The sequence below is a fragment of the Bombyx mori genome, chromosome 19 (genome assembly GCF_030269925.1).
Source record: "Bombyx mori chromosome 19, ASM3026992v2".
Taxonomy (NCBI): Eukaryota; Metazoa; Arthropoda; class Insecta; order Lepidoptera; family Bombycidae; genus Bombyx; species Bombyx mori.
This window is the reverse complement of record NC_085125.1, coordinates 10,925,982-10,938,046: the sequence shown is the minus strand read 5'-3', so window position 1 is coordinate 10,938,046 and position 12,065 is coordinate 10,925,982. Positions and strand designations below refer to the sequence as shown.

The following is a 12,065-nucleotide window of genomic DNA, read 5'->3' as shown; positions in this document are numbered from 1 at the left end:
CATGACACCTACTAGTGGTAGGACGACGTTTTGCGAGTCCGCACGGGTAGGTACCACCACCCTGCCTATTTCTGCCGTGAAGCAGTAATGTGTTTCGGTTTGAAGGGGGGGTACCCGTTGTAACTAAAACCTTAAAACTTATATCTCAAGGTTGGTGCCACATTTACGTTGTAGATGTCTATGGGCTCTAGTAACCACTTAACACCAGGTGGGCTGTGAGCTCGTCCACCCATCTAAGGATTATAAAATAAAATAAAATGGGTAATTATAAAAATCTTATTACTCAACGCTGGCTAATGTGCAAACTGTGCCGGAGCCAAAAAATAAAGATGAAGAAGAATTTTAAGCAAGTGTACCTACCTACATACCTAAGTACCTACTCGTACGGTATCGTATCTACTTAAATTATGTAACGTAAGTACCTTGTATGGTTCTTAAGGAACGTCGATCTCCATGATGACCTGGAGCTTGACTCAGTCAGTAAGTATCTACAATCGGCATCATTTCACCACTTTGAAAAGGCGGTACGACATGAGAACCCTCTCGTCGTGGCCGCTGGAAATTACATACCCGATCCTGTAGACGGAATGGTAATTAATCGACGTCGCCGCGTCGCCCAAAATACGTCATCATGGATCCTCCCGATCGGTACTTTTAGGTACCACAAGCACCTGTCACCGTCCTCGTCGAACCCGTCGCTTGCGACGAAGGGCTCGACGAGCGAATTAACCCACAGACACAACCCACTGAGTTTCTCGTCGAATCTTCTCAGTGGGTCGCGTTTCCGATCCGGTGATAGATTCTGCGAAGCACTGCTCTTGCTAGGGCCAGTGTTAGCAAGACTTCCGGTTTGAGCTCCGTGAGCTCACCTACATGTTAGGGCGAAGCTGAAATAGCCTCTCAAGGCTATCAGCATAAGTAGGAAAAAAAGGTACCTTGGTTTGGTAGGTCTACTATCAAATAAGTGTATATATTAACTATAGTATTATCTATGATTATTTTGTAGGTTGAAATTTTTTAAGACTTTTTGGGAGCTCGAAAAGTGAAGTTGTGTGATTTATTTTATTTGGTCTATATTAATGTTTCTTCAGGTTCAAATGTGTAATAACGGTGGTTTAATAATTGTATAATATCTGTTAAAGTGCACAAATGTGGGAAAATAAAACAAAGCCGCTGGCGTAACTTCTCGGGATCCTTCAAAAAGTCCACTGAAAAATCTCAGTTAATGACCACCATTTTACTGAGATTATATTTCATCCCATATCGTCTCATCTCACATCAGTTAATTTCATCCCAGTTGATTAATATCTCAAATTAATCATCTTCATTTCATTTAATTACACTCCATATTATAATTTTTCATGACTTAAAGGTCTTAGTTACCAGGTCATAAAATCTCATAAAAAAAATTAATTTATTATTTTATTTTATTAAATTAGTTCCTAGGTCTATGTATTAGTTTCATCTCTCGAATATATTAAGTGTATAATCTATGGTTTCATCGAAAATACTTACGTTAGACACTCTAGATGAGGTTGAAAGTTATGCAAAAATTAAAATAAAATAGAAGTTATGTCTTCTTTAAGAGCCGCAGGTTTGGTTATTTTCAGAAATTATAATCAAATTATACAATTCCTATTACTGCAAACATCCTACGGAGAACATCATTGGACACCACCAAAAGGTAAAATGAATGAATTTAATACATATCCGATATAATAACAAAACCGAATTTATCATCATTGGTTAATCTCAGCACTAATTACATGAAATTTACTAGGACATGTTGATCCTGGAGAAACTGATTGGATGACAGCTTTGAGAGAAACAAAAGAAGAAGCCGGTCTGTGCGAAGATCACTTAGATGTAAGAAATTGGTTCATATGAACTTTTCAACATATTAGTATTTGTAGAAGAGAATCAAAAAACAGATAATAGGAGTAATCATATCCTGATATCACCTAATATTTAAATTTACCTGCAAACCAGTTTATAGATGTTATACTTATTGCCAACGCCATTAATTAAATTAAAAAGGCAATCATTTTAAAAACTTCATTTCAGATTTACAAAGACATAAACAAAACTTTAAATTATGAAGTAAACGGAGAACCCAAAACTGTTGTGTACTGGTTGGCAAAGCTTAAAAATCCTGAACAGACAGTCACCCTTTCATCTGAACACCAAGATATGAAGTGGCTCTCATTGCAAGAAGCACAGGAAATATCAAAATACGAAGACATGAGACAATTGCTTGCGGAATTTTATGAGAAATGTAAAAGTAGATAATCGAATTATTAAAATTATTATTAATCTTGAAATTGTATCTATTTCAAGTACCACTTCCAAATACACCAATGATCAATGTATATCATAAAAAAAACAATATTTATAAGTGTTTGAAAATAAAAATTAACAAACTAGATCTTATATCATATGCCTCTGTGGTGTGTAAATACCTCTGTAGACTACAGAAGTAACTTTTTTAAATTATATCTCTATTTGTTGGATAATCACTTTTTTTTTATTGCTTAGATGGGTGGACGAGCTCACAGCGCACCTGGTGTTAAGTGGTTACCGGAGCCCATAGACATCTACAACGTAAATGCCGCCACCCAGCTTGAGATATGAGTTCTAAGGTCTCAGTATAGTTACATACAACGGCTGCCATACCCAAATATATTAAGTGTATAATCTATGGCCATACCCTTCAAACTGAAACACATTACTGCTTCACGACAGAAATAGGCAGGGCGGTGGTATTTACTCGTACGGACTCCCGTACAAGAGTACAACAACTCCCGTACAACTCCTTCTCGACCTCTTTAACCTTAAACTCCTTCTCGACCTCTTTAACCTTAAACTCCTTCTCGACCTCTTTAACCTTAAACTCCTTCTCGACCTCTTTAACCTTAAACTCCTTCTCGACCTTTTCAAACCTTAAACTCCTTCTAGACTTCTTTAACCTTAATCTTTCCTCTCGACTTCTTTAACCTTAACAACCTTCAAGTCCACTAACAAACGACAACATAACTCATAACAAATAACCTCACACAACTTCAACATACTCAACGCTTGAATTCACATAACACATGCAACCTTTTTTTTTTTTTTTTTTTTCCGGGCCGGGGGCCGAACCTCCTACGAGGTCCCCGCGCCTAGGGGGCGCGCGGGGTATGTGAGACTCAACGATCTGCAGGTGTTGAGAGCAGATCGCGGGCCCAAGGATTTTAGGGCCCACCCACTAAACGACTCCCCTGCACTCTTACACCCGACGTCCGATCTCCGTCCGGGGTCAGAACCCGTTCAGAGTAGGGGGGTTCCCGCGGTCAACACTACAACCAGACACGCGGCGCCACCCCGAGGACGCCCGACCGACGGGTCGTCGAGGCGATAGTCGACGACCAACGACGTCGGTCTCCGCGGTACGGCGGCCCTACCAGGCCGCCCGGGCGGTGCCGCTGGTGTTCCGGGATACCCCGCTGGGCCAGAACCAGCCTGCCGGGTCGGAACGCGATACACCGCCGACCGGGTTGCTCTTCAACAGTATGTTCGGCGACGACAGCGACGACGAAAATGCGGACCGCATCGCAGTCCGCAGCCGCCGACGCGCCGTCCCGTCCTCCTGGTGCCAGCGCGCTAGAGTGACGGTAGCGTGCGGCGCAGCCTCAACCCCCTTAGGTCGCCCCGTGACCATCACCGGGAGGAGACTGCCTCCTCATAGGGGCTGGAGCTGGACAAACGCCCTCCTCCGAACCCCGGCTCGACGGCGGCGGCACGGCGCCGAGAGGGAAGAAGAGCTCTCCCTCTCCCGTTCCGCCGCCTCCTTCTGCGAGATGGTGGACTCGCAGAAGTCGAGCATCGCCTGCCAGGACTCGTCGCTGCCGAGCATCGTAGCCACGACGGTCGGAAGCGACAAGTCCGGTCCTATTTTTGCAACGAGGACGCGGCGCTGCTCCGCGAAAGCGGTGCAGTACGCGAGCGTGTGCTCCACCGTGTCCTCGTTGCAGCCACTGCAGTGGTGGCACTTCGGCGTCGGCTCCCTCCGGGCGACGAGGTGCAGGTAGCGACCGAAACAGCCGTGTCCCGTGAGCACCTGTGTCGCTCGGAAGGTGAGACGTCCTCGGTCGCGATTCACCCATTCCGAGAGGACCGGGCGGATCGCCTCGACGGTCCGTCGCCCGTAGGCGGGGTCCGCCAGGCGGCGAGACCACGCCTCGAGCACGGCACGCCGAGATTGAAGCTTCCGCGCTCGAACTTCCGCCGCGCCGGGACGCGGCTCCCCCCTGGAGCGGAGATCGCATCGCCACGCGTAATCCGCAGCGAGCGCCTCCGCTTCCAGGTCCCAGGGAGGCGTCCCAGCTAGCACGCACGCCGCCTCAAACGAGACGGTGCGGTATCCACGAACCGCCCTGACCGCAATCGCGCGCTGCGGACGTCGCAACGCCGCAACGTTGTCGCGGGTCAGGGCGTGGCACCACACGGGAGCCCCGTACAGTGCCATCGACCGCACCACCCCCGTGTAACACATGCAACCTTACATTATCCATACAACCTTTTATTATCCATACAAACTTTCATTCTTTCATTTCTTAAATTTTCTCTCTTTTCTTAATATTAAGAATTCAATTATTTGAATATAAAACTAAAACAAAAATTCCAAACAACTATTTTAACAAAAAGTGTTTTTTATATAGCCCCTCATCACCTACAGAACCCAATCCGATCAAATTTAACCGTGCAACAAAATCAAATGAAAACGAAATGAAATGAGGTGAGATGATATAGGATGAAATAAAATCTCAGTAAAATGGTGGTCATTTACTGAGATTTTTTCAGTGGACTTTTTGGAGGATCCCGAGAAGTTACGTCCAGCAGCTTTGTTTCAACATTAAAATTCATTAAATAGACAAAATAAAACACATCACACAACTTCACTCCTCGCGTTCCCGCGAAAAAGTCCCCAAAATGTCTTAGTCTAGTCTAGTGATCTAATCTGTCTCAAGGTCTAGTACCTATGATTTTAATGTCGATAACTGGTCCACCATAGATATACACTTAATAAAACAGCGGTCAACTGAAATTTGAATTCGGTAGCACTTAATTTTTCGTTTTAAATGATTTACATTCTAACTTTATTCATTATTTTTATTCATTTATTAGATATAATTAGATTAGTCATTGTTGTTAGTTGTGTCTAGTTAATCAAATAAAATAAAACTCACAATATTGATAGGCGGTAAAAGGCTTATTACACTTGGCTAAATTTAGTCGACTGAATTCAGACTCTACTGAGTTCAGTGAAGTGTAATGAATGCTGTTATTAATGTATATTAGTAAGTTAGCCTACTAAATTCAGTAGCAAGGATGGTTTCTGACTGACTAAATCATTTAAAAGCCTAATTAGAAACGCATTTAGGAAGGTGTAATCGTATTTATTTACTTAATGATTTCAGTCGTCCAATAGGTCTCCGAGCGTAAGGACATTTTAGTTTGTTTTTTACTTCCGAATGAAAAGCATTTATTTCTGTCACCTTTATTTAATATCCCAGACATTTATAAAATTAAATAGCCCGACATGTTTCAGGGATAATTTTTGTCAGCAAGGGGTTGGGATATTAAAGAACTAAATTTTAATCTTGATACGAATTTCCTGTTGCAAGAAATCTTAATGTTACAACCAGTCTTTCTTTTGAACTTATGCTATCTCGTAGGATAGTATCCTGCTTTTGAATAAACGGTGTCACAAGGTTTAATATTAGGTCAAACGATTTCGAATCCATTCATAGATAATTTCTGAAGTCTGCTGGTTCTAAATCACTCCTAATCTTCATATTTGCTAACTTTCCGCGCAGCAATAAATATTTCTTTACCCATATTCTTCTTTTTCTTTTTTTTTGTTTCAATTGAGCCGACAGCGAGGGCTACGCCGAGACCAATTTTTTGTTGTCTAGACAATACTGGGGCCATCCTCTTACACACACGACACGTCCTACTTCGTCGCGCTTAAACTGACAAGTGATGCAGTAACAGAATTTAGAACAGTGTAATCAGAAGCTTCTAACTTGCTTCAGTCGATAGCCAAGTGTAATAAGCCTTTAAGCTCACTGCCTTATCTATGTTAGACTAGTGTATAATCTATGGTTAGACTTTTAGGCGGGAACACGAGGAGTGAAGTTGTGTGATTTGTTTTATTTTGTCTATTTAGTGTTTCTTCAGGTTTAAATGTGTAATAACGGTCGTTTATTAACTGTTTAATATCTGTGAAAGTGCACAAATGTGGGAATATGATACAAAGCCACTGGATGTAACTTCTTGGGATCCGCCAAAAAGTCCACTGAAATATCTCAGTAAATGACCATTTCACCCCATATTATCATTTTTCATAAAAATAAGAATATACTTAAATTAAAATAAGACATGACTAAAAAGGTCTTAGTCACCAGGTCATAAATCCCTTAAAAATATATATATGTTAACGACCACGGAGTCCATAAGTGGAAAAATGAAACAAAGCCGCTGGACGTAACTTCTCAGGATCCTTTAAAAAGTCCACTGAAAAAATCTCAGTAAATGACCACCATTTTACTGAGATAATATTTCATCCCATATAATCTCAACTCATTCATTTAATTTCATACCAGTTAATTAATATCTCAAATTAATTATCTTCATTTCATTTCACTCCATAGATATTAACATTTTTCATAAAAATATCCCATATCATATCATTTCATTTCATGCTATGATTCATATATTAATTAACTTCATTTCATTTCATAATATCATATTTATTATAAAATATGTTGGATGCTTAAGATTTTGAGGGGATTGGGTTCTGTAGGTGATGAGGGGCTATTTAAAAACACACTGCTTCATTATAATTATATTGCAGATAATTTGAACACTGTTACACAATTATAAAATTAATATCTTTATCTTTTTTATAAAACTCTTACATGTTTCTTTGACCGTGTCTAGATGAGAAGTCCTAACTTTTTCTTACGAGAAGACAATCATCTATTTTTTAAACATTTAAAATTATTCTAATATTCGAAATCTGTAATAATGAGTGAAGTGTTGCCTGCCATTACATTTATATTCAAACTCCAACAAATATATAAGATTAGGCTTAATGGTATGATACCTTTGCCTTTCCATTTAGAAAAATAAAACTACTACTACTACTGAGTCCATAGATTAAGCCAGAATAAAATAAACTTACCTACCTATAAATATTTTGCCAATGTTTATTTGAAAAATTCTAAGCCGGCAAAGTGGACACAGAATGGAAGCTAATAAATCTGTTAAATGCCCTTCTCCAACGTTATCGGAACTCAACTCATTAAAAAAGTCCAGAAATGTCTCATTAAAACGTAAACGGTATGTACAATAATACGTTTACTAAAAACCACTGAGTTCATTCCAGATTATTTAATCCAATTTTGGTAAGCATAACGTTAAGTATCTAAGAAATAATTTTCTTTACAAAACTAGTGGCACAGCATAGATATATTAATAGTAATACCATGTTAGCACTTTGTCTTCATGATTATTGGTTATCAATTTATTGAAAAGTAAATTGATTTTTTTTAAATTGTGTTTTATTACCACTGTCATGCTTAAGAATTATAAATTAGTAATGAATTAATAAATTGAGAATTTTATTATTAAATAAAGTATATTTTAGGTGTGAAAGTGATAGCATCATCAGCAGTGATGATGATCTTGATGAACTTCCAGAAAATATTCTTCAAACTGAAAAAATACTAAATGCATCTGCCATCAAGAACAACTTGAATGAAACTGGTGTTAGAAAAATTATAAAAGTAAGTACTAGTTATAAAAAATATTTGGCTGAGTACTGCATACAAATTTAGATCAAATTTAAAAACTTAGGTGTAGTATAGGTTAGTATTTTAAATGTTTTGTCTAGAGGACAATTTAAATATTCTCTCAATTAAGTTCTCTTCTAATAAAATACCATAAACTATCACAATGTTATTAAAAACTTCACATAATTGTACTTAAACTATTTTTTCACATTATAGCCTACATCTTGAAGCTATATCATAAATTGGCTACAAGGCAATTTTCAGTATAAAATCATCATACCAATAATATTGTTTTTTCTCTTGAACGTTGAACACCACCTGAAAAATTGAGTATTTTCATTCAGGCCATGGTGGCCACCGGTGAACCTTATCTTACTGAACCATTCCAGCAATGAGGGTCACCTGTGAGCCATGTGTTCCAATGTAAACGTTTCCTACAAGTCACAGATTGCAAGTATCAGACAAAACGTGTATGGAAGAGAGCCGTGTGGCTCTTTAGCCAAACTGAGCAAGCACATTGGTTTTCACCAAGTTCCTCAGTTGTAGTTTTTATCAAGATTATAGCCTTTTCAAATATCTTAAAAACTAGATGGTAAATTTGTAGTTTCTATCTCAACACCTATCTCATTTTATAAATTTTAGAATGAAATCTCAAGTTGATAAAAATTACTGATTCCCTGATTTTGGCTTGGCCCAAATGGTCGCAAATGGAAGCTAGGTCCACTAGTGGGTCGCTTGATGTTCAACCTATTAAATGTCAACATCTTACTCCTATTAAATGTCAATATATATCGTCGGCTTATTGCAAGAAGTCATTATGTGACATATTCAATATTTTGGGAAAACGGCATTTTAGTTGGAATTAGTTAGTGGTTATGTTGATTAGCCCATATTATCCTTCATACATAACTACTGTAAAAAAAATTGAATGTTTTGGATTGCTTAATATGTATATTAATTAAAACAAGTGAGAGTCGGTAGTTATATAACATTATATATTATGTATAAACTAAAACTAAAAGTTAATGACTTCTTGCTACTGTAAGTCGGTTTTATATGTGAATTAATTATTTCTTAAATTATTTCTTAAAACAACAAAATACTTATCAAACCTTATTGAAATAAACAAAAACGAAGAATAACATAATAATCAAAAACATTTTTTTCATAACAGTTGACGTAAGAACTTGCAATAGCTAATATTGCCAAGTACTCACGACAACTTCGCAGTCTCAAAAGTTTTACATAATATTATTTTTATTTTATTGCTCAGATGGGTGTACGAGTTCACAGCCCACCTGGTGTTAAGTGGTCACTGGAGCCCATAGACATCTACAACGTAAATGCGCCACCCACCTTGAGATGTAAGTTCTAAGGTATCAGTATGGTCACAACGGCTGCCCCACCCTTAAAGCCGAAACGTATTACTGCTTCTCGGCCGAAATAGGCGGGGTTGTAGTACCCACCCGTACGGACTCGCTAGAGGTGTTACCACCAGTAATTACGCAAATTATAATTATGCGAGTTTGATTTTTATTACACGATATTATTCCTTCACCGTGGAAGTAGATCGTAAACATATTTTGTTAAGTACGTATTTCATCAGAAAAATTGGTACCCGCCTGCGGGATTCGAACACCGATGCATCGCTAGATACGAATGCATCGGCCGTCTTATCTTTTAGGCCAGGATGACTTCAATAATAAACTAAAAATTATTTTCTTCTCCCTGTTAGTCAATCACTCATGTATCCATTCAATCATGTATTTTTTAATGAAAATTAGGAACTGAGCTTAAATACCATACAAAAACATAAAACAAATAAAAAAAGAGCTAGGTTAAAAAACTGTATCAGAGGTTTCTTCTTCATTAAGATAATTTGGACCTTCTTTATCAGGTATATTATTATACCAATGGTGTAGCTCTGCAGGCTAGGTCCTTAAAATTGGAAACGTAGTCATACCTATATTGAACAATGTTAGGCCGGTTTGACTTATTATACATTAATTTGTTTCTCAACTCTTTTAGGTTCAAGATATCAGAGTGGCTCATAGGTTCATACGGCTTCTTTCCTGTTTTTTCTTGTTTAGCTTTCTGTTCGATCTAGTCAATCTTAAAACATTACAGAGGTCTATCATAGAAAAAATTGGCATAAGACGCATTTGATTCTCGATAGAACTATGCATATTATCGACCTCCATATTATGTGTATGGCCCAATTCTAAATACTTATGTTCAATCACCTCAAGGTGGGTAACTTGAACTAAGTATAGCATTAAGCATAACAGAAACTGATTACGTTTTTGCATCAGCTCGCTGAGTTTCTCGCCGGGTCTTCTCAGCGGGTGGCGATTCCGATCCGGTAGTAGATTCATTCGCGAAGCAGCTGTTCTTGAGTTGTTAGGTCTTTTTCGGAGGCGCACGGGCAGCTGTTAGCAAATCCCACCCCTCTTGGCTGGGCCTTTGATAGCCCACATGTCCTGGTGAATCTGGAAAGGCCTCCGGGCCACCAGTAATCCTTCAATCCTAAAAAAATATAAAAAAGCCTGTCTGGTGTTACAGTGATGACTGTAGCTCATAGAGATCTCAACGTGAATGCCACCACCCATATTGAGACCCGAAATCTAAATCTAAATTGTTCCGTATGCTGCTTCGCTTCGATGGTGGTACCAACTTGTACGGGCTTTCCATACGCCATACCAACCATCCTATCAGTAAATACAAGTTGGCAATCGTAGTCCACTGATATGATTCTCAGATAACGATGTTGCCCGTTCTCTAGTGTATCATTTAACGTCTTCTACACTCGTGGAAAGAATGATGCTATTGTAGGTCAGGTGTTTGCTTGCTAGGTTTTTTATTTATTGCTTAGATGTGTGGATGGCCTTGCAGCCCACCTGGTGTTAAGTGGTTACTGGAGCCCATAGACATCTACAACGTAAATGCGCCACACACCTTGAGATACAAGTTCTAAGGTCTCAGTATAGTCACAACGGCTGCCCCACCGTTCAAACCGAAACGCATTACTGCTTCACGGCAGAAATAGGCGGGGCGGTGGTACCTACCCGTGCGGACTCACAAGAGGTCCTACCACCAGTAATAGGTTGTGCGAAGGTTGTTCGGAACTTCAATTGCTCCAACATCTTGCGTCCTCGTCCTTGTTTGAAACATTTATTTCGTTGCATTTTGTCAGAAATCATTAATTTCTATAACAGGTGTGGTAATCAACGTATCTCGCCGCAAACTGAGCGAGCGAGGCAGTACTCTTTCGTCCCGCGTAAACCCACCCTGCGTTCGTCGGGTTCGTCTTATGCCCCGTGTTCCCTAGACAAGCTGTTTTGTCGCATTTCACCAAACCCTATATAACTCACTAAACTACAACCGAGGTACCACTTAGCCTGCAAGAAGTTACTATGTTCTTTTAATCGATGTTAATTTATTAAAATCATGCCATCAACAAAATGGAAAAAATAATGAAAAAGAATAAATGATTTTATGGAAATCTTAATATTATGATTTATATTATATTAATATCGATAAAAATCATTAAGATTACTTATTGTGCATTTCTGATGAAATGATTCATTACAGAAACTAACTAAATGTAAATAATGAATTTTATCGAAATACAATTTTAAGTTATATAATACTACATTGTTTTGATAAAATTAATTAGATGCTGAAAATGAGTTCTGTAATGTAATGTATGCTGTTTTCAAATAATTATCCATTTAATAAAAATAACTAGTGCTGCTTAGTGAATCTTTGTAAATGCCTGACTTCCAAAGTTGCAATTATCAATTTTCTACCAAAGACGTAACGGCTAAAATTGGCCAGCTAGAAATTAGCGTGTTTTTGCATTTTGTAGAATATGCAAAAATGAGCCCATTATAGATAAAAACGCATTTAGTGATTTTTTGCAGTTAATGAGTTCTTGCAATAAGCCGACGATATAAACATCTTAAGTTCAGTAAAAGTAAAAAAGATACACTTTAATTGAATTTTGGTTTTCATTTCAGACAGTTGTAAAAAATGATCATGTATTAGCTTATGTCAAACTACGTGAAGAAGAAGAGATGGAGAGTGGTACTCAAGAAAGAGAAGTGCCAACTAAGATCACTCGATCAAAGGCCAAGTAAATATTTATCACTCCAGTATTTTTTCCCTGTTTACTACCCCTCTAGGCAGACAAGCATACACCTGAGGGTGAGTGGTTACAGTGTCTCGTGC

At 38.6% G+C, this 12,065-nt stretch overlaps 2 protein-coding genes across 4 annotated transcripts in view; both read left to right on the top strand.

Moving 5' to 3' along the window:
* Positions 1-1,404: 1,404 nt before the first annotated feature.
* Positions 1,405-2,321, top strand: LOC101741900 (bis(5'-nucleosyl)-tetraphosphatase [asymmetrical]). The gene is made up of 3 exons (XM_012694520.2): positions 1,405-1,684; positions 1,781-1,866; positions 2,065-2,321. The coding sequence occupies exons 1-3, from the start codon at positions 1,573-1,575 to the stop codon at positions 2,287-2,289; spliced, it is 423 nt and encodes a 140-aa protein (XP_012549974.1). The 5' UTR covers positions 1,405-1,572; the 3' UTR covers positions 2,290-2,321.
* A 4,702-nt stretch (positions 2,322-7,023) lies between these two features.
* Positions 7,024-12,065, top strand: part of LOC101738377 (uncharacterized) — a 32,386-nt gene continuing 27,344 nt past the window's right edge. Inside the window, exons 1-3 of one of the 3 annotated variants that reach the window (XM_012694681.4) lie at positions 7,024-7,383; positions 7,691-7,829; positions 11,855-11,970. In XM_012694681.4, the coding sequence (XP_012550135.2) occupies positions 7,289-7,383; positions 7,691-7,829; positions 11,855-11,970 (350 nt within the window). In that variant the 5' untranslated portion in view covers positions 7,024-7,288. Of the gene's footprint in view, positions 7,449-7,690; positions 7,830-11,854; positions 11,971-12,065 lie in introns of all 3 variants that reach the window. The other 2 variants (XM_012694663.4, XM_004922450.4) reach the window with 2 other exon arrangements.